General features: G+C 46.4%; 1 protein-coding gene and 1 long non-coding RNA gene across 3 annotated transcripts in view; one reads left to right on the forward strand and one right to left on the reverse strand.

Moving 5' to 3' along the window:
* Positions 1-26,896, reverse strand: part of LOC120883194 — a 66,581-nt gene that overhangs the window by 22,231 nt on the left and 17,454 nt on the right. The window lies entirely within an intron of this gene.
* Positions 1,434-26,684, forward strand: SERP2 (stress associated endoplasmic reticulum protein family member 2). Of its 2 annotated transcripts, XR_005725707.1 has the most exons (4): positions 1,434-1,761; positions 8,731-8,803; positions 19,380-19,629; positions 26,231-26,684. XR_005725707.1 is itself a non-coding variant. In XM_040267204.1 (3 exons), the coding sequence occupies exons 1-3, from the start codon at positions 1,678-1,680 to the stop codon at positions 26,269-26,271; spliced, it is 198 nt and encodes a 65-aa protein (XP_040123138.1). In that variant the 5' UTR covers positions 1,443-1,677; the 3' UTR covers positions 26,272-26,684. The 2 variants fall into 2 exon arrangements, 1 of the variants encoding a protein (XP_040123138.1); XM_040267204.1 differs by lacking the exon at positions 19,380-19,629 and having other exon boundaries at positions 1,443-1,761.

Consider the following 26,896-nt stretch of genomic DNA (forward strand, 5'->3'; position numbering starts at 1 on the left):
TCAGCTGGCAACTATACTCAATAAAAATTAAATTTTTAAAAAGAAAGAACTCAATTGGTATTAAAAGCGCAGCATGTGGTCACGTAATGGTGGTGGTGGTAATGGTTAAGCCAATGGAAACTAGTTTGGAAACTTAACTCATCTTCAGAGTAGAAAAAGAATGACCAGATTTTATTAGTGATGCTAGATAACTTCCGGCTTCTAGGTTACCCAAAGCTGCCCCTAAACAGTCCATATTATCATTTGATTGACGAGAAATGGGAAGAGGCATGAGATTGAGCTCAGCCGAGGAGCCCCTGCCAGTTACGAGGGCACAAAGGGCCAGACGGCGCCCTCCCTCTCCTCCCCTGGATACAGGGGAGTCTCACGGCATAGAACCCGGTGGAAACCCAGTCACAGATGTCCCAGAGGAAGGACTGGGGTGCACGAGCCAAAGCTGGTCTAACTTCTTCCCACCACTCCCCCCAGCCCCAGAACCTCCAGGCTGAGGCTTCCCCTCTTCTGGTCTTCTAGGGGCTAACTCCAATCCATCCAGCAAGTGGGAAAGTGAAGGACTGGACCCCTCTTCCCATCCCCCCATCCCCCTTCCCCCTCCCCCGCCCGTTCCCACACTAGACAGTCTGTAGGGCCTGGTACCAACGGTTGTGAGACAGGAACGTTCCATTTGTACCCTTGAGCCACAGGGAAGCCTCCAGTTCAGATGCCCCTGGACCGGGGGTGGGGGGTTGGGGGGGCGGAATTCTCTAGAGGAGAACCAAGTTGCCCTGGGTGGTCCAAGGTACCCACTCCGGGCGGTGACCACCAAACTCCGCCTGGGCAGCAAGCCTAAGTCTTTCCTCCACGTTTCACTCAGATGCGGCGCTGTCCGTCTTGCGAGTAACCCCGTAACCGCCCAGGCACGAAGGCCTCTCTCCGCTCCATCCTCACATCCCCTTCTCTCCACCCTCGGGAAGATCCGGTCCTTTCTTCAGCACTTCAGAGAGCTCCTGCGGCGCCCGTCCCTGCGCAAGCCCTTCCCCAGACCCCCGAAGGGGAGGCTCCTTCCCACGGTCCCCCAGAAGCGCGGGCCCAGCCCCGTCCTCCCTGGTTCAACTTGTCTCTTGAAGACCGCGGGCCCCCGCCTCCAACCCTGCCCTCGGCCAGCGGGCAGCGGTGCCGGGGAGACTGCGCGACCCCGGCTCGAAGCGCAGCCGCCCCAACCCCTTCCCCAGGGCCTCGGTGGGTCCCGGGCCGGGGAGCCCCCGCCCGCTGTGAGCTCACAAAGCCCGCGGCCGCCTGAACCCTGGGCCTCGCCGCGTTCGGCCGCTGGATCCCGACTCCCCCGGGGTCCCCCGACCGGAGCCGCTCGGCGCGCTGCGCTCCGGCCGCCGGGTGCGCAGAGGACGCGCAGCAGCGCCAGCCTCGGGGCTGCGCTGGTTAGGAAGCTGGGGGGACCGGAAGGATGGCGAGGAAGTAGGAGAGGGTTTCCTGAGATGAAAGATTACTTCCGTCCGGGCTCTGGCCTCTCTCTGGAGCCAGCTCGTTGGGGGTTGGGGAGCGGGGTGCCCGGGGCTCGGGGGCCGCGCCTTGCCACCTGCAGCGCCCGGGGCGGGCGGGACGAGCTCGGCCAGGTCTGGGGGCTCACGCGGGGGGCATCCTTGCAGGTGGGAGTCGAGAGCGTTTCCTGGCGCCCGAGCCATGGTGGCCAAACAGCGGATCCGGATGGCCAACGAGAAGCACAGCAAAAACATCACCCAGAGGGGGAACGTAGCCAAAACCCTGGTAAGGCGGGGGCGGCGTGGACCGAGCGGCGCGGGGCCGGGCCGGGGCGGGGCGGGCGTAGGGCTGCGGGCGCGGGGCTGCCCCCCACCCCGCCTCCTCCGCGCCCCGGGCCGCCCCTCCCGCGGGGTCCGGCACTCGGGGACGCTGAGGAATGGGCTCCCCCACGGCCGGGGCGCGGACTTGGCCTCGCGTGGGCGGAGAGGGCCCTGGTTGGCCGTGGCCCCTCTGGGAGTGGCTGCCACGGAGGCACAGAAGGGCCTCCTGAACTGAGTCTTTGTCTCTGGGAAAGATCAAAGTCACATCCTTAAGGGAAGAGTTAAACCCACCGCTTGACACAAGGGACGGGAACCTATTAGATGCGAGATCGTTTGTTGAATGAATGAATGAATGAATGAATGGGTAAAGGGAGGCGTTTGCCATCTCTCCCTCCTAGGCTTCACCCCTGCCCGCCCTCCCCAACAAACACACCCTGGTAAGGTTTTCTTTCCTGCGTTCTGTAATGCTCTCCTTGTGTACATTGGGAATTCAAAGTGCGATTCAACCTGAATTTCCTTCCATCTTCCTTCTTTGCCTTTTCTCCAGGGGCTTGTTGGCCAGATTCTAAAAGCAGCATTCCTCTTATTCATTCTGTGAATTCAGGTTCATCTTGATAGTATGTTCCAGAATTTTAGAGCCTAGTTTATTGCCAGGCATTGTACACCTCCAAAAATGTAGATTAAAGCTTTATAACAATCTTTAAGTAAAATCTGTGCCTTATGCACAGGTGTGTGTGTGTGTGTGTGTGTGTGTGTGGTGTTCATTTGTTTTCAGTAAAGCAAATGATCTTCAGCAGAAATTGCCAGGCCTGTATTTCTGGACATTCAGTGGCAGGCCTCAGATGAGTTGTTGGATGGTGTTTGTCTCCAAGTGCATGAGCAAAGACACTTGGAATCTATCAATATTATCTCAGACACTTCAGTGGAAGTTTAGCTGAAACTTGGAGTTTGGCTGGAAGAGTCTTCTGACTTGATGAGGCGATTGCTTTTAGCCAAGACACAATGCTGGTTTGATTCACTAAGCAAAAAGCTAGATTTGCAATCACTAGACTAGAATTCTCGCAGAACCAAGCAGTACTATGTCAGAGAAGCCTTAGGATCAAAGCTGGATCTTTATACACAGCTACAGGCTTATGTAGGCTTCCCTGGTGGCTCAGACAGTCAAGAGTCCGCCCGCAATGCGGGAGATCCGGGTTTGGTCCCTGGGTTGGAAAGATCCCCTGGAGAAGGGCATGACAACCCACTCCAGTATTCTTGCCTGGAGAATCCCCATGGACAGAGGAGCCTGGCAGGCTACACATCACGGGGTCGAAAAGAGTCAGACACGACTGAAGCAACTAAGCGCAGCACAGCTACAGGCTTAAGTAGTGCTGGAAATTTCCTCATTTGGAAGCTAGATCATTGAGTAGTTGGGCAGCAAAATGGCAACATGCCATTGATTTGGAACTATTTTTCACATAGATCTGTGTTTTTCTTATTTTTACTCAGGAAAAAAAATCTTACTGTCCAAACTGATGCTGGAAAACAATTTTTAAGGATATTAAAGCATTCAGGGTTTATTTCCCTAGAAGATCAGGTCTTCCAAGGATATCATACAGGCTAGTTAATTTACTGAAAATTTCTAGCTGTGTGGTTCTTTTTAATAAACTAAAAAAAAAAAAAAAAATCAGACTTCACTTGTTAATTCTCTCCAGTTGACAACTTATCTGACTGCAAATGTAATAACAAAACAGAAACTTTTTGCAGAGCTGTGTCATCCATTTGTTGTTGTTAGGTCGCTCAGTCAGGTCCACTCTTTCACAACCCCATGGACTGTATTCCCCCAGGCTCCTCTGTCCATGGAACTTCCCAGGCAAGAATACCAGAGTGGGTAATCATTCCCTTCTCCATGGGATCTTCCTGACCCAGCAAGCGGATTCTTTACCACTGAGCCACCAGGGAAGTCTGTGTTATCTGTTAGGCTTGGTAAAGTCAGCATCTGCCACCTGGAGCTTTTTAAGACCACTCGAGAACAATTGGGACCTGAAAAAAAAAAAAGACTGTCTCCAAAGTAAGAAAAGACAATGGAACAGCTGGAGAAAAAACTGTTTAAATATCTAAGAAATGTAGTCAACTTGACTGCAGTTCAACTCAATTCAACTTTCAGAAATATTTTCAAATAATGTTTAATGTGTGGTGTGAGTAGATTTTTAATAGGTTCTGATATACCATAGAGTGGGCCCTTCAAAAGTGCCTGGAGCCTATGAGGGTATTTAAATGGTCCTACTAACTTTGTAATGAAAGATTTCCAAACCAAGCCACAAGGTATGTTTATTTTCCCTTGGTTAGAAAGGCTTTTTTGGTTAACTTTATTGTACATGGATCAGCATCCAAAAAGAAAAATGAAATTCTCTTTAAAAAAAAAACAACAAAATGAAATGAAACACTTTGAATCCTAAATCTCATTTTCCTAATTACAGATCAAACATGATTATACTTAGAAAGAAGTAACTTGCATGGGGTAACTTGTTCAGAATGAAATGCAGACACACAAACAGATTCTAAAGGAAAGTCCAGACTAGTCATTTAGAAATAAATTTCTTTAATTGTAGGCAGGTATTTCATTATTGGCGTACAGCTATGGGGTGAATCAATATTGTTCTCCCAGATAACAGAGTAATGGGATGATCATTTCATAATTACAGTAGTAACTTCTTCAGAATAAAGGGGCAATTTACATCTCAGAGTTCCCCTGCTGTGTCTTATCACAGGGAAATACATCCTCCAACAAAGTGAAAGTGTTAGTCGCTTAGTCCTGTCCAACTCTTGTGACCCCATGGACTGTAGCCCGCCAGGCTCCTCTGTCCATGGGATTCTCCAGGCAAGAATGCTGGAGTGGTTTCCATTTCCTTCTCCAGGGGATCTTCTTGAACCAGGGATTGAACTCGGGTCTCCTGCATTGCAGGCAGATTCTTTACTGTCTGAGCCTCCAGGGAGGCCATTTTGGGGCCCACAGACTGTCAAACTCCTGCTGGAAATGAATCATGTCATTTGCATGATTCTACTGCTTTTGTAAAAAACAAAAACAAACAAAAAAAAAAAACCTTTCCCAGCAGTAGATTCAGGCTTAGGTGAATTGTCCTGACAGATTTGTGCTGGGCAATGTTTCCCAAAATGAAGTAACTCAAAGCTCTCAGAAAAGGATATATTGGGATAGAGGGGTTTGTTTGTTTTTTCCCCTGTGCTGCAAGTCGTGTGGGATCCTAGTTCTGCTACCCAAGATCGAACCCATGTCCCTTGCACTGGCAGCATGGAGTCTTAACAGCTGGACCACCAGGAATTCAAATCTAGAAAAACAGTATAGATGAACTTATTTGCAAAGCAGAAATAGAAACACATACAGAGAACAAACATATGGATACCAATAGAAGAGAGGGGAATGGGATGGATTGGGAAATTGAGATTGATACATACACACTACTGTGGGCTTCCCTGGTGACTCAGACAGTAAAGAATCTTCCTGCAATGCAGGAGACCTAGGTTTGATCCCTGGGTCGGGAAGATCCCCTGGAGGAGGGAATGGCAACCCACTCCAGTATTCTTGCCTGGAGAATCCCATGGCCAGAGGAGCCAAACGCTACTGAGAGACTAATACTTTCACTTTCATGCATAAAATAGATAACTAATGAGAACAGGCTGTATAGCACGGGAACTGGCAAGGAAATCCAAGGAAGAGGATACACACACACACACACACACACACACACACGTGGTTGATTCACTTTGCTGTACAGCAGAAACTAACAGAACATTGTAAAGTAACTGTACTCGAGTTTAAAAAAAATATATATATATATATATAGGTATTATGACCAACCAAGTTGTTCTTGAGCTCTGAAAGTCCCAAAGTACTGTTGATTCACTATGAAATGTGATCAAAAAGATTTCTGTGTTATATGCTCCAAGCTCTGCATCCTGATAATTTGAGTGGAGTTTCCTCAAAGGAAAAATAAAGGACTCCATTTGGTATCTGCCCTAGACCAATAATCCCATTTACAGGCTTCTGAATTCACTTGTTGACTTGCTGGAGATAGAACTAAATGGGTTTTTTTTAAATATAGCATTAGTGGGATGACAGCAACAGAATTTGTTTCTGGTCAACTGGGACAAATGATTAGGAAGTTGGTGAATAGGGGAGGGGTAAATGTTACACTCTGTTCAAGTAACTATTTATTTGCTCTCATCTTGACTTGGTCTCAAGTGCCAAAGAATGACACAGTGAAAACGCTGATTAAAGAGTTATTCTGTGCAGTTATTTGACTGATTTTGTCCTTGTTCTAGTCAAAAGAAACCGTCTATCCCCTTTCAGTGTGATTTGCCATCATACAAGTGTTGGTAGATACAAGTTTCTCAAAGTCAGAGAAGTGAGTTGTTTTAATCCTTAGTCAGATTCTATCTGCCCCTGACATTAATCTATACTTCTCTAGTAAGAGAAATCCTGGAATAACCCTATCACCAATTTGGAAGAATTAATAAAAGAGCCAATATCTTTTCTAGATCCTTCTTTAGGTGACCTATAGAGTAGTGAAAGTGAAAGTGTTAGTCGCTCAGTCATGTCCAGCTCTTTGCAACTCTCTGGTCTAGCCCTCCAGGCGCCTCTGTCCGTGGGATTTCCCAGGCAAGAATACTAGAATGGGTAGCCATTCCCTTCTCCAAGGGATCTTCCTGACCCAGGGATTGAACCTGGGTCTCCTGCATTGCAGGTGGATTTTTTACCCCGTCTGAGCCACCAGGGAAGCCCCTAGGTGACCTAAGATGTCATATTTAGTGAATCTTGCATGCTTATTCATTCTTTGATGAACATTTATCAAGCATCTACTATATTTAAGTTCTGGATCAGGCATTGGTATGCCCTTTTACATGAAAGAGGCCCAGTGCCTGCCCTTGTGGGGCTTATAGTCTAGTGGAGAGACAGACATTAAATAAAGCATCACAAGAATAAACATTGTCATACAAATCATGCTAAGTGCTATATAGAAAAAGTACTTGGTGATATAAGTGCCAAGTGAGCTCAACAGAAGTAGAAGAGAGAAGGTTCTCTAAGAATGGAACAAGTAAGCTGAGAACCAGGGAATTGTTGCCTTATCTATGATAAAAATAAGTTGTTGTTTTTTTAACCTGTGTTGACTACAGCCTATTTTCGGCTCATGCCAATGAGGAAATATTTACTGAGTTCTTTCTTTTTTTCACTCTACCTTCTCCCTTAGCATTTGAGAAATTCTCCACTTTCAGATGCCTCTCTCAGAAAATATTGGTTTTCCATTGATTGATTGGATTGTAAGGACCAAGCCCTACCAGCACACAGACCCAGAGGGGTTGCAGAGGGACTTCCTGTTCTTTAGGTTTGAGATGAGCAAGAGGTTCACAGGACTTATCTGTGTGGGAACCACAGGCCCCTTGTGCTTCCCAGAGAAGTAGAGATTTCTCCAAAGAGTCAGCTTCACTAAGAATTAGGAGATTTATTACAAAATGCTGCTCCTCTCACCTCCATACGTGGTTGCTGTCTACTGTTCCCTGAATTTGCACTGCAGTGACTTTCCAGGTTTTTAGCACTTAAAAATTTTTTCTTTTTTAAACCATTTTTTATTTTTTAAAGAGTTCTCTTTATTTTTTTGGCCGCACCACGAGACACATGGATCTCAATTCCCCAACCAGAGATAGAACCCGTGCTTCCCAGGTGGCACAGTGGTAAAGAATCCACCTGCCAGTGCAGGAGACACAGGAGGCCCGGATTCTACCCCTGAGTCGGGAAGATCCCCTGGAGGAGGAAATGGCAACCCGCTGCAGTATTCTTGCCTGGAGAATCCCATGGACAAAGGAGCCTGCCGGGCTACAGTCCACAGGGTTGCAAAGAGTCAGACACGACTGAGCTTACAAGCACCCATGCTTTGAAGGGTAGAGTCTTACCCACTTGATCTCGGGGGAAGTCCTGGCACTTGGAAAGTTTTGAGAAAATGGCTGTGCTTCGTGACCCAGCTTGGAAGCCACAGATGCGGGAATTCAAGGGGAGTCTGCTGGAGGCAAACCCCCTGGCTCTATAATGAGGCAAATTTAAACTTGAATCCCAGCTCTTGCTGAAGTTAACAAAGCCTGAGCCTCAGTTTCTCAGCTACAGAAGGGGGATAGTAAGACTGACTTCGTGTAGAGTTGTGAGCGCTGGAAATGGTAAATATCGGCTGCTTCCTAGAGTGCCTGGTATGAAGTGTGCTTTCAGCCAACAGAAACAATGATTAGTAATGGCATTTTTGGCTCCCAAATCACTGTAATGATTTATGTATTATACCTCATCTGTCTCCAGAATATTTAAGAACTACCAAGTTCATTGAGTTCAGTTCAGTTCAGTTCAGTCGCTCAGTCGTGTCCGACTCTTTGCGACCCATGAATCGCAGCACGCCAGGCCTCCCTGTCCATCACCAACTCCCGGAGTTCACTCAGACTCACGTCCATCGAGTCCGTGATGCCATCCAGCCATGTAAATAAGGTTGTTGATGAGTTTTTCCAAACCAGTCTTGATCCTTTAAATTGACTTTGTTCATCTAGATCTCTGGTGGCTCAGACAGTAAAGAACCTGCTCACAACGTGGGCAACGCAGATTCAATCCCTGGGCCTGGCAGACCCCCTGGAGAAGGCAATGGCTACCCACCCCAGTATTCTTGCCTGGAGAATTCCGTGGACAGAGGTGCCTGGCGGGCTACAGTCTGTGGGGTTGCAAAAGAGTTGGACACGACTGAGCAACTAACACTTTCCCTTTCATCTAGGTCTGCCCACTGGCATTAAGACTGGGTCTGTCTCGTTCACCGACGGGTCCCCAGCCGCTAGGACAGTGTCTAGCTGTGCTCGGTAAATGTTTCTTGAATGAATGAACTTCATCTTACCTTCTCCCACTCACTTTCAGAGGCCGCAAGAAGAGAAATATCCTGTGGGACCATGGCTGTTGGCGCTGTTCGTTTTTGTTGTCTGCGGCTCAGGTATGGGTTTCTCCCTGTCCTTACTATCCCATGATCTCCTCTGTCCCATAAAAACACATGTTTTATCCGCAAGGTAAATATGCCAAAAATATGTTGGTCTGGGATTCAAGTTAATCGCTGCCTGAAGCCTTCCTCATAATGGGTTTTGATTTCGTTTTCGTTCCAGCAAACCAAATAGGAATAGAGACAGAACTGATATGTTATCAAATCATAATCATAAAGTGATTACACTGAGCAATTAAATTGGCTGGCTACACTTCAGAGTTCAGTTAAAGCTTTCTCTGAAGACCTGACCTAAAAAGGGGCATTTGGAACAGAAAGTGGAGCACCGATCTGCCTGAGATAAATTCATGTTCCAGAAAGAGAGAGAGGCCTTATGCCTTGAGAGAAGTTCTGCAGAGATTTGGGGGAGAACGGAACCTTGGACCTAAGCCTCACGGTACAATCACCTGATGCCAGAAGGTGGCAAGTTCAGAGAACGGTACTTATACTCACATTAGAACACATGCCTTCCCTGGCGGCTCAGCGGTAAAGAATCTGCCGATAATGCAGGACACCCAGGTTCAGTCCCTGGGTGGGGAAGATCCTCTGGAGGAGAAAATGACAACTCACTCCAGTATTCTTACCTGGGAAATCCCATGAGCAGAGGAACCTGGTGGGCTAGTCTATGGGATCGCAAAGAATTAGACACTGCAAGCCTGCATGCATAAAGCTTCGCGAACATTTCTATTATAATTTCATTGTTGGCTATAAGCCATTTTTCTACAGAGTAGCCAGAAAGTCTGGAAGCATAGAAGAACATCTATAATAAATGGCTTACTGATACTATGTGATAATGTACCATACAGTCAGTGGCACTACATGATATATTCAGTGTGTTGACCTGCGTTAGCAATGCATAGTTCAGAGCACTGGCGAAAAATTGCATGGAATACAGTGCACCGATGCAGCATTTCGCTCAGTGCCGCCTATACAGTCATCTGTGATACGTTGCCTCACATGATCTGCCTCTGATTTTCTCCCCAAAGCAAAACAAACCAAAAAAGGAAAAACACATGCTGTTAGCATGCCACAGAAAAAATCAAGAAGAAAAATCCATCTATATAAAAACTTATCTATGTTTTCAGGTTTTATAGTCAAACAAAGATTGAACCTTGAGCCTTTTATCTAATTATCTTTTTCTCCCAACTTTATGGTTTCTTGAAAAAATATTATTCCTCCAAGTCACTGATAAAAGTCTAGCCTTGGAGAAGCCCACAGAACATGATTAGAGACAAATCCCCTCAGGTTGATTTGAACCTCTCAGCAAAACTCCTCCAAGCAATCCCAGTAACTTGAGGGTCCCCAGTGTGCCTGGCACTGCACAGGCTCTGGAAATAGAAACTCCTCCAGGAGGCAGCAGGCCGTGGGTAGGCAGATAAGGAAGCTGTCTGTTGTAGCCCAGGGGATGAGCACTGTGATAGCAGAGCGCTCAGAGGGCTTGGCAAGCGCGGATAAGGGACTGAGTCCGTTCGGGCTGCTTTAGCAAAACACGGTGGACTGGGTGGCTTAGAAATGGCAAAATTTTATTGCTCATGGTTCAGGAGACTGGAAGTCAGAATAGGGTACCAACATAGTCAGGTGAGGGCCCTGTGCCCAAACACAGACTTCTCCCTGTATCCTCCTCACATGACATCCTCACATGGCAGATGAGGCTTGGGAGCTCAGTGGGGTGTCCTTTTCAAGAGCACTGATCCCATTTATGGGGCTTCCCTACTGCTCAGTGATAAGAACCCACCTGCCAAAGCAGGAGACCCAGGTTCGATCTCTAGGTCAGGTAGATCCCCTTGAGGAGGAAATGGCAACCCACTCCAGTATTCTTGCCTGGGAAATCCCAAGGACAGAGGAGCCTGGAGGGTTGCAGTTCATGGAGGTCTCAAAAGAGTCAGACATGACTGAGAAACCAAATGAAACAACAAATCCCATTTATGAGACCTCCACCCTCAGGACCTAAGCACCCCCCCAAATCCCTACCTTCTGCCTCCATCACATTGGGTACTAGGATTCCAACATGGGAATCAGATTGTGTAGCAAGGCTTCTAAATCATGCTGAGCAGAAGAGACATTTTCCCAGAGGAGCTGCCATTTGAGCTGAGTTTTGAAGGACAAACAGCCAGACAAAGGGAAGGTTAATCAGCATGAGAGAGCACCGTGTGTCAAAGACTTGGAGCCCTGAGATAATACACCAGGCTCAAGAATGGCCAAAGCCCAGCCACAGGGCTCTCAGAGTTGGCCACCATACAGCCTGTGTTGTTAGGGACTAAATAGATACAGAGCTGGGGTGGGTTTTGGTTTTTTTTTTTTTTTGCTTTTTTTGCTTTAAGATACACAGTAACTGGAGCCCTTTCTGGCCTGTGCCCTTAGGTAGCACGTAGGGGAGTGTTCAGGCTTAGTCGCTCAGTCATGCCTGACTCTTGCGACTCCATGGACTGTAGCCCACCAGGCTCCTCTGTCCATGGGGTTCTCTAGGCAAGAATACTGGAGTGTGTTGCCATGCCCTCCTCCAGGGGATCTTCCTGACCCAGGGATCGAACCCAAGTCTCCTGCACTATACGCCAATTCTTTACCCAATGAGCCATCAGGGAAGCCCATAGGCGGGAGAGGGCAAGCCAATAGTCTGGCTTATTTTTCTCCAACCCGTGCTAGTTTTCAATACCCATCCTTCTCAAAAGGATTAAAAACCTTCTTTAAACTACATCTTAGTTAACATTTTGCCAGGCTTATTGGTTCACATAGTAGGAGCTCTATGTCCCCCTCCTGCGTGAGTACATTGGGATGTTTGCTGGCAGTAATCTTCTGGAAACTTCCCAGTTTCCATTAGTTTTTTCAAGGATCAAGTACCTTGTCTCTGCTGTCCTGTTTGTTGGTTTGTGCAGGGGCCTGAAATGGGAGCCTGTAGGGCCTGGAGATTTGGACTTAAAATAGTTAAGAGGACATACCGCCTGGGGCTCTTCTAAGGATGCCTGTTTATTTTTTTAAAATACTTTGGCCATGCCACATGGTACACCAGATCTTAGTTCCCCAGCCAGGGATCGAACCTACGCCCTATGCATTGAAAGCACAGAGTCTTAACCACTGGACTGCCAGGGAAGTTCTATAAGGATGCTTCTTTACCTCTTCCTAGTTAAGACCACTGGCTTCTATGGAAAGGCTAGACAGTGAACAGGGAGTTGGGTCATCTTAACTTCATTCTCTGTTAACATGCTGTTGTGATCCAAGCAAAGAACCTCATCCCTTTTTTAATCATAGCTAAAAATAATGTCCCTTTAAAATTTTTCTTTTCAAATTTCTTTTGCCAACTTTAGCTTTTTTTTTTTTTTTTTTCCGCAAGCTTCATTTCAGGCCTAAGCGCTGTTCTCACAGAAATGTATCACTCTTCTCAGTTCGTCCTTGGTGCTGTGCCGTTCCTTCTATCTTTGTCTGTGTCCTTTTCTAAACCAAACATGTCATGAGAAACACAATAGCTGCTTTAGCTCCATCCCTGTTGCCGTCTCTCTGGGATTAGTCACGATTCAGTTCCTCTTGCAGCTCTCACTTTCCCTCCAAGTTCCTCACGTTCCAGAGTCACAGGCCATAGGCTCCTGCCTACCTTTTTTCTCCTTGATTTTATTAGAGTTGATTTTACAACGTTGTGTTAATTTCTGCCTCACAGCTAAGTGATTCCGTGATTTACCTACCTTTTCTCTACGTTTAAAAGAATTCGAGGGAGGGGACATATGCATACCTATGGCTGATTCATGTTGATGTGTGGCAGAAACCAACACAACATGGTAAAGTAATTATCCTCCAATTAACAATAAAATTAAATTTAAAAAAAATGCAATTTCCTCAGATCTAGCCCTTCCCTTTATCATCAGTTCCTTGGCTTTATGTCATGAGCAGACTCGGTGCCTGGATGACTGAAGGCCCTCATCACTGCTCTCTCTCGCCTCTGTTCAGTTTTGTGAAAGCGAAAGTGTTAGTCGCTCAGTCGTGTTCGACTCTTTGCTACCCCATGGACTGTAGCCCGCCGGGCTCCTCTGTCCATGGGATTCTCCAGGCAAGAATACAGGAGTGGGTTACCATGCCCTCTTCCAGGGGATCTTCCCAACCCAGGGGTCGAACTCGGGTCTCCTGCGTTGCAGGCAGGTACTTTACCGTCTTTATCATACTTTATCCATTGTAGCGCAATGTAATAAAGACCCATCACATCCCACGTCCTGCTGTCCGTCTGTGATGCGCGCAGCAGCCCTCTCACCCCCGCCTGGCCTGTCATGCCCACACAAAATACACCGGACTTTCCGGTGGGATTTCCATACCTCTGCAGACACGGCGCTTCCTGTCCCTGTCCAGCAGCTCCCTTTCCCGTGAACAGGATATACCGTAGGCCAACCTTAAGTTCCCTTTCACCAAGTCCCGGGGATATTAAGGTCATTCTCCCTCTCTGAGTTCGTATAATTAGTTATTCATATTTTGTAAAATTTTTTTTTGGCTATGCAGGCTCTTCATTGCACGCACAGGCTTCTCTAGCTGTGGCGAGAGGACTCAGTAGTTTTGCGGGCTTAGTTGCCCCAAGGCATATGGGCTCCCAGTTCCCCGACCAAGTATCCAATCCAAGTGCCCTACATTAGAAGGCAAATTCTTAACCACTGGACCACCAGGGAAGTCCCTAGATTTTTATACAGAGAGGAAAAAGGTGATCTGATTCTCTTATTTTCATTACCTTACTCTGTTAACCCACTTTTCTGATTGATGGTTGGGCAAAGGGCTCTTTTTAGGAATAATGTCACATAGAAAACAAACTTATGGCTACCAAAGGGGGGTGGGGGGAGGGGGAAGAGGTAAATTAAGAATTAGGGATTAACAGATATTACTATACATAAAAGATAAACAACAAAGACCTACTATATAGCATGGGAAACTATATTCAACATCTTTATAATAACATATAGTGGAAAAGAATCTGAAAAATTATATATGTGTATGTTTGTATCACTGAATCACTTTGCTATATGGCAGACCACTCTAGTATTCTTGCTTGCCTGGAGAATCCCATGGGCAGAGGAGCCTGGTAGGTGACCGTCCATAGGGTCACTAGGAGTCGGACAGGACTGAAGTGACTTATATACACACACATGTATGTTTGTATCAATGAATCACTTTGCTGTACACCTGAAACGTTGTAAATCAACTGTACTTCAATTTAAAAAGTCACAGAAATACTGTCAGTGTACCAGGGTAAATCAATACTCAGGTCAGGCACGTCATAAGCATTGCCTGTTTTATCTGTTTTCCTAGTATCTTCTGGGAAAGAATGAAGACTGGTAAAAATGTTGACACTTAAGCAAATGCTCGCTTGCTGGTCACCCTTAGTCCATTTTATGTGGGAAAACAAGTTAACAAACCTCCAGGAGGTGCTGGGACCCCTCATCATGGGGAGTGACATGTCACAGCACACTCTTGACCCCTTCCTCCTCAGCTTCTTCCCTGCGGCCTTCCTCATTCTCCACACATGCCTTTCGTGCCACCAGCGCTGGGCACTGACAAGAGCCAGATGATAAGGACGGGAGAGGACCCGGGGGAGTCAGGAGGCCACAAAGCACAGGCACTCAGAGAGACCCCTGGAGCCCAGGGAATGCCCACTCCTCACCAGGGAGGCCCCCGGGGTCCCGTCCAGCCCGGATCCATGGTTGTAACCAGTCAGAGGATGTTATCTAGCACACCTCACTTCAGAGGAAGGAAATGTCCACTTTCCAGGATTGCAAAAGATCTCTCCGGCAAGACACTTCTTTGAAAACTGACCAACTGGCCGTAAAAGGATAAGAGGCTTCCGAGGGGAGGTTAGTTTGGGGCGCTGCCAGATGTGGGTTCAGAGCCTGGGTTCACTAGGTATCTGCTGAAAACCCTTGGACCAGTTCCTCACTCTCTCTGTATTGATTTCCTTATGGATTAAACAGGGGTAGGAAGAGCCCTGCTGGAGGTTGTCCAGGCGCTGAACGGCTCCAGGGACATACGCGCTGGCCCACAGCATGCGTGAAACCTGCGGCCTCAGCCACTACCACCTCTGTCCCCATCACCCTCATGGGAAGTAGAGGTACCATGGACGGGACTTACGTGCCAGGGGGGCTTAATCTCCCATCAGCCCCTACACCCATCCTCCCAGGCTGTGCTTCTGCTTGGCAGACGCAGCCACTCACGGTGGTCTGAACCTTCCAGAGAGCTGTAGACCCCACCTCTTCACTCCAAGGAGGAGGGGACGCTGTCTCGGTGATCACACTCCCAGTGTGTGAGACTTATGTTCCCACAAGAAAGCATCAGAGCCTTTCAGACAGACCCAGACAGGAAAAAGGAACCACCCACAGGCAGGCCGAAATGAGTGCATAGGGGTTTGTAATTTGAAGTTGAATATCAGAAGTAACCAGTGAGTTTCATCCCTTTGCTTGTGTGTGTGCTCACTCGCTTAGTCGTGTCTGACTCTTTGCAATCCCGCGGACTATAGCCTGCCAGGCTCCACCATCCATGGGGATTTCCAGGCAGGAATACTGGAGTGGGTTGCCATTTCCTCCTCCAGGGGATCTTCCTGACCCTGGGTTTTTATTTTCTTAAAGCAACCGAAATACACCACTGTTTTGTTATTAAAAAAAAAAAAAGTTTCCCTTGTGAGATACAAAAGCTCAGGGGAACAGCGTGTTCTTCTGAGACACGGAATTGTCCACAGAGGCCATCTCAGGGCCTTGTCTTACTTGGTCAGACTTAGTTTGGAAACTAGCCTTACTGTTGTTAATATTATATACCTTCCATCAGAAATCTATAACCTGTCTCTTAGTCACATCCCTCTTCTGAGTCCCTTCAGATGATTATTTCAAACAGGCCAGAAACTTTTCTTGTTCAGGTCTTGACCCGAAATTTTTTCTGGGGCCTTTTTAACTGGGTTGCATTTGTCTTTGTTTGATTTCCTAGACCCTTAGATTGACATTGAAGTCCCAAGACTTTCAACACCGCTCTCTTAGAGACTCGGCTGTTTTATTCTCTCCCATTTTTATTAAAAAAAAAAAAAATCTTCCATTTCTGCAGGCCAGGGGTCCTCTTTCCAGATAAGCAGCTCATCCCGACTCTCAGTCCCCTGTTTTCAAAACCCTGCCTCTTTAGGGAGCTGTCTGATAGCTTCTGTCTTTATCTTGAGACTCAGAGACAAGCGTGACCCGGAATGTCTGTCTGAGGCGGCAGAGATGCTGTCATAAAGATACACCGAGCGCTATCTGCTCCAGACACTTGCTGTCTGCGGGTGCTTCCCTGGACCATTGACGGAGTCCATACACCGTTCATGCCCACAGTTCTTGCCCCTGGGTTTCCCGCTCCCTTTTGTCTTGGGCTCTTTCAAGAGCCTTGTGGAGGAGGGTTCCGAGCCGCCCCGGAGCTCGGTGGGGAGTGTGCTGCCATGGGTCAGTAACGTCTGACCTGAACACAGCAGTGATGGTAGGGTGATCAGCCCTGACGTCTGTTCTACAGGGTTCACTGGACGACCGTCTTCAGCAGTTTTACAGTAGTTTCTAGTGTACAAGTTCCGCACATCTTTTGCTAAGTTTATGCCGAAACATCAACATTTATGTTTTTGACGCAATTGTACATGGAGTTGTTTGCTTGCTTGCTTGCTTTCTCTGTCTTAGTGGCGTCATTCGGGACCTTTCATTGCGTCGTGTGGGCTCGGCAGTTGTGGTGCACAGGCTTAGCTGCCTGTGTTCCCCCACCAGGGATCAAACCCGTGTCCCCTGCACTGCAAGGCAGATTCTCAACCACTGGACCACCAGGGAAGGCCCTGTCTTCAGCACTTTTTTATCCCTTTTCAGTCTTTTGTTTTTTATATACATAGGATCTTTCCATAAGCATTACTGTCTTCAGCATTTTTGACTGTCCTCTTGAACTGTAAGTTTCACCTGGACCTGGGAAAAAGGTCTTTTTCCTCACAGGCTAGCTGACCAGACAGTTGGGTAGTTTAGTCGGTGCTTCCATGTTTCTTGGGACCCTGTGTTGTCGTTCACCTCTCCGGGGCTCTGGCGTGTCCTTGGATGTGGGCAGGAAGCAGCAAGCTAAGAGCAGAGTCTGTCCTCTCCCCTCACTGAGCTTTCAGCCAGGTCTCTGGAGCCACCATTTTACCCCCATCGTGCTTACGACTCTCAGAAGGAAACTTACACACCAGCCAGCCCTGCTTCCTTCCCTTAGACTAATTCTCTCTCATCTGTCCCTCATTTCAATTTCATTTCTCTCTCTCTCTCTCTCTGGCTGAACCTGATACTCACTTCCTAATTAGAGATTATGCGCATTTTCGTGGTTCTTGAAGCCTGGATTTTCTTGAAACTGATGAGTTTATATCCCCCATCAAAGGGAAACCTCCAGGGTAATAGGATTAACCAGTGACTTATTTCCTTCCTAATTTTCTATATTTTCCAATTTTGTCAATGAGCATATATTACTTGTATAATCAGAAAAAAATAAGTATATTTGGGGAACAAAATGTCTAGACTCCTGGTTTTAGCCTTTTCTTTCTTTCCAGTTTTTTTTTTTTTTTTAAGCAGTAGACCTCTTTGTTCAAATCTTAAAGGGAAACAAGTGAAAGAAAAGCTCTTCTCACTGAGGCAGGATCTTCAGTGAGATCCTGTGTTATGTATGTGTATGTGTTTATGTCTCTGTGTGTGTTTATGTCTGTGTCTGTGTATATTTGCACATGTCTGTATGTGTGTTCGTGTATATGTGCTTGTGTGTGTCTCTGTGTGCTTGTCTATGTGTGTTTATGTGTCTCTGTGTATTTGCATATATGTGTTTGTGTGTCTCTGTGGGTTTATGTGTGTGTCTCTGTGGGTTTGTATGTGTCTGCCTGTTTTGTGTGTATGTGTGTGCATGTCTGACTATGTGCATGTCTGTGTGTGTGTGTGTTTAGGGGATACCTCCTGTGTTGCTGGATATTCTGATTTTTTTTTCATCCCCAGAGGGAATGCACATCTGGACCCTCTTTGCCCATCACATGGGGAATTATGTCTGGCCCAGCGCTGGCCTCTGTGATTACAGAGTTAATGCCTTTCCCACAGAGCCTGCACCATCAGTCATGAGTAGCTGCGCTGTTTCTGGACAGGAACGTTCCCTTTGTCCGGCAGTTAACAGACTGTACTCTTCTCCTGTCTCCTGCAGGCACTCTGCCTGCTGGGGTGGAATGGAGTACGGATAATGTATCATGGGCAGGACCTTTTTCTCAGGACACCCTATTCAGAACAGAGAGGAAGAGTGATTCCCTGAGATGTTCTTGGCTGGGCTTGAAGTCTCCTGTCTTCCCAGCCTTGTTTCAGGGGGTCCAGCAGTCTCCCTTTATGGATATGCCTCTCCGTTTCTTGAAGGGCCAATTCCCCTTCCCTCGCTGGGACTGGTTGTTCTGTTAAGGATGGTGTGGACGAGCAAAAGGACCAAGTCCCACATGTGCCAGCTCCAGGGCCAGCCTCCTTGGGTTGAAAACATGGCTCTGCCATTGACTAAATCTGTGGCCTTGTCAGAGCTACTCACATCTATACCCACTCTAAGCCTCAGTTCTCCCACTGTTAAAAGCGATGATTCTATCTGAAAACTCCTAGGATCCTCATGAAAATGAATCCTGGGGATTATTAAATGAGGCCGTGTGTGCACCGTGTTTAGTTGAGTCCCGGTGGTGGTTTTACAAATGCTTGTTGTTCTGTCATTTTGATGATGCCCTTCATCGCCGTCTCTCAACACTCCTGGCAAGGTTCAAACCAAGTTTCTGAATGTTTACAAGGAAAGAAAGGTAACGCTGTGACTCTGGTGAAGGTGAGAAAATTTGTATTGGGGGAGCACAACTCTGTGATATTGGGGAAGTCAGGAGACCCAGCTCCTACCTGGACAGGTAGAGCTCACGGTTTGCCAGCCAGAAGTCAGTGGTGTCATCTCTGCAGGGGCAGCTAGAGCTAGAGCCTCTTCTCTCCTTCCAGAAAGAACTCTTTGAAGACTAGCCCATGGGGTGAGCAGGATCTATTCATATAACTATTTTGACTACTGTTTCTTGAGTACTTACTATAATGCCAGGCCCTCCATTTATGGTTTCTTTTCTTATCACACAGTGCCTACAAAGAAGCTTTGGTACTCATTTCTCCGAATCACAAAACAGGTCCATAGAAGAAATCAGCCAGCATCCCATAGCTAAAAAGAGAGCTAGTTCCCGAACCTAAACTCCAAACCCATCTGCTTTCATCACCCTACATCCTTTTCTCTTACCATGTCTCCCAAACGACCATGGAGGAAGTTTTCCACCAACTTCAGGCATTTAGCATATGACCAGGTATTGAAAAAAACTCCTGTCGAAACATCTCTTACTTTCCCTGCCAGAAAAGGTGCACAGTACAGAGTTCCATTTGGACAGGCTGTCTGGGTTTGCTCCCAGGTGGGTAAAGCCCTGACCCAGCCATGGGCTGTTTCTTGACTGGGCCACCAGGCTTCTCTGTCACCTTGCTCTTTCCTGGACAGTTGCTTCAGGATAGATTTGAATTCACCATGTTTGCAGGTTGACCACATAAACACTGGCCTTTCCTGGAGACTGCCTGAACTATTTTGAAATCGTGATACCCAGAGGGTGTCACAGCCCCAAGACTGGAAAGTGGGGTGTTTGAGGAGCTGAGCCGCCCCGGAGAACCCCTTCTGTTTCACCACAAAGGAAAGCTTGAGGACGTGCGTCTGCTCTGGAACTCCTGCCTCAGGATCTGAGATGAACAGTCTGGAAAAAAGATGTCTCATCACCCATTGGCTCCCTCAAGGTGATCTTCACACCTCCCTTGTCTATGCTTCCTTCTTCCCCATGCCCTTTGGGTCCTCTGGGTTTCTTTATGGGTTCCTTCTCAGAAGAATGCTTCTACTGTCTGCCATTTGACTCCAGAGAGCGAGCATCCCATTCTTTGCTAATATGATCCCTTCTTCTAACATCATCCTCCCGCCCTCACCTGTCCCAGGCTTCCCTCTCTTTCCCCTCTTCTCCATCTCTGGAGAAGCCACTGGGAAATGGCATCTTGCCTTTGACCTTCTTTGTGCTGATTCTTTCAAAGAAAGAACCACCTCATGATGTCTTGTCTTCTAACATTTCTGCTTGTCTTTTGTGGGACCCATACTTTTCCTGCCGGTGCTTTGATTTTCTAAATTTTTTAAATGAAAAAGAATAAAAGTTGTGTGATTTCTGAAGCTGGCTTATCCTCCTAAAGGGGATTCCCTCTGGCCTCTCTTGATCCTGCTTCTCAGCAACTTCCTTGATGTCTCTTGTTGTCAACCACTTACTTTCAATAAACATCATTTTTGGAAGCCCCCGTTGTCTGGTAGGGTCCCAGCGTTCTGACAGTCTCCTAGAGGATCTACTTGTGTCATGCCTGTGTGCTTCAGCCACTTGCAGTTATCTGGGGTCAGACAGTCCCCAGGAGGCGAGTGCATTGGACTGGCACAGCCCCCAGCCTTAAGGAAGTTTATGTTCTTATGACTTGACTTCCCCTCAAGGACTAAGCTCTTGGACCAATTGAATCTCAGGGTTTCCATATGATGCTGATTCTTTTGGTTGGCAGAGCAATCAATTGAAGTTTTTAAATGCATTTTCCTCCACGCTGTTCACAATTTTTCATCTTTCGGTCCTTCAATAAATTTGTACTGAGGACCTACTATGTTCCTGGTGCTGAGCTTAGACCCAGGGGTTGATCTGGGAACAAAATCATCCCTGCTGTCCTAGAGCCTGTGGTCAAGTGGGGAAGAAGGATGAGTCAGTCAAATAATTATGCTGAAATGTGTAAAATTTCAGCCATGAATATGTTTGAAGGAAAGGCACGTAGGGCTGTGAAAGCATGTACCAGCAGACCTCAGAGATATTGCAGGTTTGGGTCCAGGCCACTGCAAGTAAAGTGAATATCTCAATAAAACAAGTCACATGAGTTTTTTGGTTTCCCAGTGCATATAAAAGTTATATTTGCACTATACTATAGCTTAATAAGAATCCAATAACATTATATCTTTTAAAAGTGTATATATGTTAATTTAAAAATATATTTTTTTATTGATGAAAAACACTAACCATCATCTGAGCCTTTCTGCAAGCCACAATCTTTTTTGTAACAGTAATATCAAAGATTACTGATCACAGATCACCATAGCTAGCATAATAATAATGAAAAAGTTTGAAATGTGAGAATTATCAAAATGTGACACAGAGAAAAAAAATGAGCAAATGCTGTTGGAAAAATGGCACCCTTAGACTTCAGCCATACTGGATTGCCACAATTTTTTTTAAAAAAAGGCAATAAAACAAAGTGTGCCTGTGATGCAAAGAGATGGTGTGCTTTGGGTAAGTGGCTCTCCAAGCATGGTCCCCGGACCATCAGCCTCAGCATCACCGAGGAACTTGTTAGAAATATACATTCTCAGTTCCCACCACAGACCCACTGGATTAGAAACTCTAGGGATGGGGTCCAGCACCTGTTTTCAGACACGTTCAGGACACTGTGATACACAAGTTAGAGAACTCTTGCTCCAGATGGTCAAAGTCAGCCTCTCTGGAGAAATAACTTTTGAATTATGAAGTAAAACTAGGCAATAGGGTAGGATGGGGAAAGTATTTCAGATGGAAAGAATGGCATGTTTAGAAGTCCGATCGTGAGATCAGGGAGCCCCTGAAAACAGGAAGATGTGCCATAAAGGAGGAAGAGAATGGAGAAGGTGAGTATGGACAAGATGCCCGGAGCCAGGAAATGCTCGTCATGAAGGCTTTGCAAAGGATTCGGCAATAGAGAGCTTCTGAAACGCTAGGAACCCAAGGATGGTGTGATCTCACTTACTGGGCAATACAAAGCTTCTGGTATGCTAGGAACTCAAGGATGGCATTATCTTACTTATTTTTATCAGGAATAATTCTAGCTACAGTATGGAGAAAGGATTGAAGAGGAGCAAACCAGCTAGAGATTGTCTCAGCAATCAGGGGAAAGATGATGGTAACTTGGACTAGGGCGGTTTCTGGAAGGATGAATGAAAGACACAGAATCACAAGATTATTAGGTAATGCCCACAGGTCTCAGTCATCAACTAGACATGTCCAAGAATAACTCTGGTGCTTTGGGTTTACGTGCAAGATGGAGGGGAAGGATGCCAAGCTTGGCAGTGGGAAGAGACCGTGAGGCGTTCCTCTTGTGTTCGATGAGCCTTTGAGCCACCTGTGTGCAGGTAACAATTAGATGGTGGAAGGCGTGGGTCTGGAGCTCCTAGGAGAGGTCGGGGCTGACAGCACATCTTGGTGAGTCATTGAAAGCTAAGCTGCCATTGATGAGATCACCCGGGAGAAGGAGTGTAATGAAGAGAGGAAAGCCAGAATACACAGTGGGGAACTTCAGCATTCTTGCTGGCTGGGCAGGAAGAGTCAGGGTGACCCCCGTACACCAGGTTTAGTGAAAAGAGTAGAGAGAAGGAAGAAGACTGGAAACCCAGAGAATCGTGTGTCACAGAAGCCGAGGGAGAGTTTCCCCCAGGGAGCGCTCAGCAACGGTGAAGAGGGGTATATGGCCAGAGGCGGCTGAAGGATGCTTGTGGATTAGGTGACTTGGAAGGCCATTTGTGGTTTTAGCAAGAGCTATTTCAATGGAGTTGAAGAGAGCAGAAGCTAGAGTGCAGTGGAATGAGAAATCGAAGGTAAGGAAATGGATAAAGTGAGGACTATAGACAGCTTTTTGGAAATGGTTATAAAGAGGAGGGTATCTGTGGATGGGAGATGTGGAGTCAAGAGGAGTGTCCTGGTTTGTTTGATTTTTGAGTTGCCAGTGCTTCTCACATGTTAAACCCTAAGAACTTCATTGAAAGGGAACAGTTGAATAAAAGAGATGGAGCCAGCCGAGGTTAACAAGAACCAGGATCCTAAACAGATGGGAGAGCATGGAGGCTCTCAGATTCTGGAGTTCCCGCTCTGGCCTGGATTTTTCTGAACCTCTGTGGCCTTCCCGGGGCCGGATGCCCTGACCTCCAATGCCCGCCACCCCTCCCGTTCTTGGCATTCTCCTCCTGCTGACTCCATGGCCCCTTTCCTGCAGCCCGCTCAACTGTTTTGTCTGCTTTGTTCACCCACTGTTAAGTTATTAACTTGTCAGGGTCTAGACTCCCCACTTCCTTTCCCACTTGGAACCCACTCTTGGCTCCCTTCCCGTTCACCGCCTCGGAAAATCAGCACTGGGGAGGCCTGGATTGCACGGCGGGTCATTACTGGAGTGCACACAGAAGTACAGTTAATATAATTGGTATAAGATGGTAAAGCCTTTTTAAAGACCTTGATGCAACTGAAAAAAAAATCATAAAATACAACCATCTCTCCATTATCTTAACAGTGGAGGCAAATGCTGAACTTAAAGTAGACTTTATTCAAAGTAATTTCTCCAAGAGGCTTCGATTTTAAAGGGTCACCTGTAAACATATTAAAGACCATCAGATTTTACATGTTAATTCATGGATTCAATAAGGGTCAAGAATGACCTTTCCTTAGTTTTTAAAGCAGACACAGAAATAGGTAAATTTTAATATAAGTGTTGCTACTCAAACAAAGCAAACTTTGTTTGAGATTCTTAAGAGAAATTTGCAGCAGTTCCTTAAAAAGAACTGAGTGGTTTTATCATTACCCAGCACTTTCAAAATCATGGAATAACTTAAATGGGATCTGATGGACTAAGACACAGACTGCTTCCGATAGTCACTGACCTACATACTGCTGATAACGATTTGTTGTCTAAGAATAAATCTCACAGAGCAACAACATTTTGAGCATCTTTTACTTACGTCATCATATTCATTCCTTGCAATTCTTTGGAGTACATATTATCTACAGTTTTATAAATTAGAGAAATTAGGGCTCAAAACTATGTTGTGAATTCCAAAGATTCATACTCTGGCAGATGGTAAATACCTCTTGAGCTCTGGTCTTCATGGGCATACCTAGAGAAGCCACAACCATCATTGTAGTAATAGTGACTAGTAATTCCAATAGCTCCCATGCACTAAAACCTTGATATGTGAGGAGCCTCATCTATATCATATGTTTAATCCCTATATTAATGCAGCAAGCAACATGGTCCTCATTTCACAGCAGAGGAGACGAGCATGAAGAGGTTAAATTATTCATGCAGTCACACGGCTGGTCAGTGAAGAGCAGAGAGTCAATCCCAGTTCCCTCCAACCTTAACACTCTCTTCTAAAGTTAATCCCATTTGTCCAAATTAGGGATATTTTCCCTATCCCAAGAACAAAGCCTGAGGCATGGTGGATGAAAATATTTTTTTCCTAATGTGCTTGAATATACAGCTGCCTCCTAGGACTCCTATGTGAAGCCAGAACACAGAATGTTTATTTAATTTTTATTCCTTGTTAGCTTTGCTAGAGGAAGACGGAAACATCCGTATTCCAGCAAGCTTATACATCTGGGTGAGTACTTCCTCATCCATCTAGCAACTTCTCCTGTCAAAAGTCACCCCAAAATCAGAATAAGCCAAGAAAACCTCTGAGCACAGCCAGGGTTAAATATCATGACTTGTTGGATTAACTCCTTTATCTAGAAAAGAGTCCAACCTTCACATACAACCGATTGACTCTAGTTATACACGTAGTTCTAACAGTCTTTGTTTTCGACTTAGTCTGCAGCTCATAATAATAGAAGAGGACCCACTGCAGACTGGTGTAGTAACACCAGAGATGTGACCAGACACAAGAATCCTTGAGCCCAAATAACCACTGAGAAGCATAAAAGGGAGCCCAAGATGGATAGTTGACTGGAGGTGTTTGGGGATCAGATCAAACACTGTGCATCCGCTGTAACAATATTACAGCAGAGCCTTATCAGTTATCACTTTTTATAAGGTCACACTGAACATTCATGAAAACCTAATATTAAATCACATTGGGTGTATATCCAATTTAGGAAAGTCATGATGATGTACACAGTGATTTTTTTTTTTTTAGTTTATGAAAAACCATAAACTAAAGTCCCATACAGGGACTTCCCTGGCAGTCCAGTGGTTAAGATTATGCCTTCCATTGCAGGAGCTGGGGGTTCCATCCCTATTCAGGCAGCAAAGATCCCATGTGCCTCTTGGCCAAAAAACCAAAACATAAAACGGAAACAATACTTTAACAAGATTCAATAAAGACTTTAAAAATAGTCCACATCAAAAACAAAAAATCGTAAAAAAAAAAAAAAAAACCAACACCCAACTTCATTCGTACTTAATCTACCCTTCAAATCTAGCTGTCCAAGAAAGAGCCCCTGTGAATTATCTTTGGATCCCCAAACACAGTGCCCAGCCCATGGTATATGCTCACAAAAGTTAGATGATAAAATCAAACACTTTGTTTTTTGAGGGGTTACTTAGGATGCACTGTTCCTGGGTCGATTCGAGGAAGACTTTATGAAGGAGAGACGGGGTAAGCCCCTGAAATGAGCTCTGCTTGTTCTGTGTTTACAGATGATTACATGGTACCCAGACGCTCCTCAAAAAAAAAAAAAAAAATCATTCCGTACATGTTCATTGCCGTTATCATCGTGATTGTCTTCACCACGATGGACCCATATTGTATATTTTCCATCTGGGAAAGATGTGAAAAAGAAGTTGGACCTTCCTCTCCTGGGACACATTTAAACCCTTTCGACCAAACCAGACTGGGAACTATCCAATCAGCTCTAACCCAAATAAGGAGGGGATGGGCCCCAGGAATTGTTGGTTGGACATTCAGGCTACCCACCCCTTCGGTTTATCAGGAAGGAGTTCGTCCCACTTAGTGAGGACAGCGCCCTGAATAAATCAGTGTGGCTCTTGGTGTATTTCAAGTTGAATTTCAGAAAGTTCCAGGCCGCCTGAAGATGCACTTGTATCGAAAGGTTATCAGCAGCCGGGGGGCCCAGCTCTGCGTGTCTGCTCCCAGCACCTGGCCTTCCTTCCTGTTCAAGGGCAGCTTCTTTTCCAGGTCACAGCCCTTGGGAAGAGGCAGCGTCGATGACCTGTTAAACGAGCGCCCCGCCTGCACGCAAGCCCTGCTCCCCAGCAGCATCAGAACCTCCTGGGGACGGGGGAGGGGGGTGCAAATCTCTCAGCATCTGAGGGCTTGCTGGCCTTCACTCTCGGTAGAATTAGCAGGAGTTATCCATAAATCCCCGCGGCATCCATCAGCAGACAGAGCAAGACTGCCTTTTTAAAGAAGTTCACTGACCTCTTGTTAACTTAACTCCTTGTTAGGAAATCTCTAATCAGCTGTGTGCTAACAGGCCCGGGCCCCGGGTCAGCAAAGCGGGGCTGGCGGTGGGGTTGGGTTTCCAGCTGTGTGCTGTCGGGTATCTGAGCCGACTGTTTTGTTTTCCTCGTCCAGCTATCTTCCAGATCATTCAGAGCATCAGAATGGGCATGTGAGCCGGCCCTGGGGGTTTGACACTGCCCCCTCCCGCTGGAGGGTGGAGGACCACTTCAGCTTTTAGCCGGGTATCTGTGGGAAGCCGACAAGTCACCCAGAAGAGGAAGAAACAAACAAACAAAGGCTCCCTCAGCTGTTCCCTGATCACTTCATCGTGGACGTCAGACCAAATTGCTTTCTCACAGGACATCTCGGTACATCCGTGTTCTTGAGCGGAAAGGACATTTTGCTTTGCAGTTGGCAGGATGGGGAGCTTTCTGGTGTCTGCAGCAGTGCTGTCTGTCTGGATTCGCCCTGGGTTTCACTAATGTCTGCATGTGGACCCCCCATGATCACTGCTTTACTTTCTATGGAGACAGTCTCTGCTCCATTGGGAATTGCTTTTACAAATAAATGTCTTTGTTCAACCTTATGTCCCGTGCATCTTCCAGTGAGAAAAGGTGTCAAGATAGCTCCTCAGGGGGATGGGTAGGGTGGGGGGACTCAATTATGTAATGGGGGAAAGTCGGGGAATCTGTGGCCTTGGAACCAGGGCTAGATTTAGCCACCCTCAAGGTCTACATCTGAAAGGAAGGCCTGGGCAGTTCTTAAGGACTTTGGGTTTTCCACACATTTGACAATTTG

This window comes from Oryx dammah, unplaced genomic scaffold (assembly GCF_014754425.2).
Source record: "Oryx dammah isolate SB20612 unplaced genomic scaffold, SCBI_Odam_1.1 HiC_scaffold_24, whole genome shotgun sequence".
Taxonomy (NCBI): Eukaryota; Metazoa; Chordata; class Mammalia; order Artiodactyla; family Bovidae; genus Oryx; species Oryx dammah.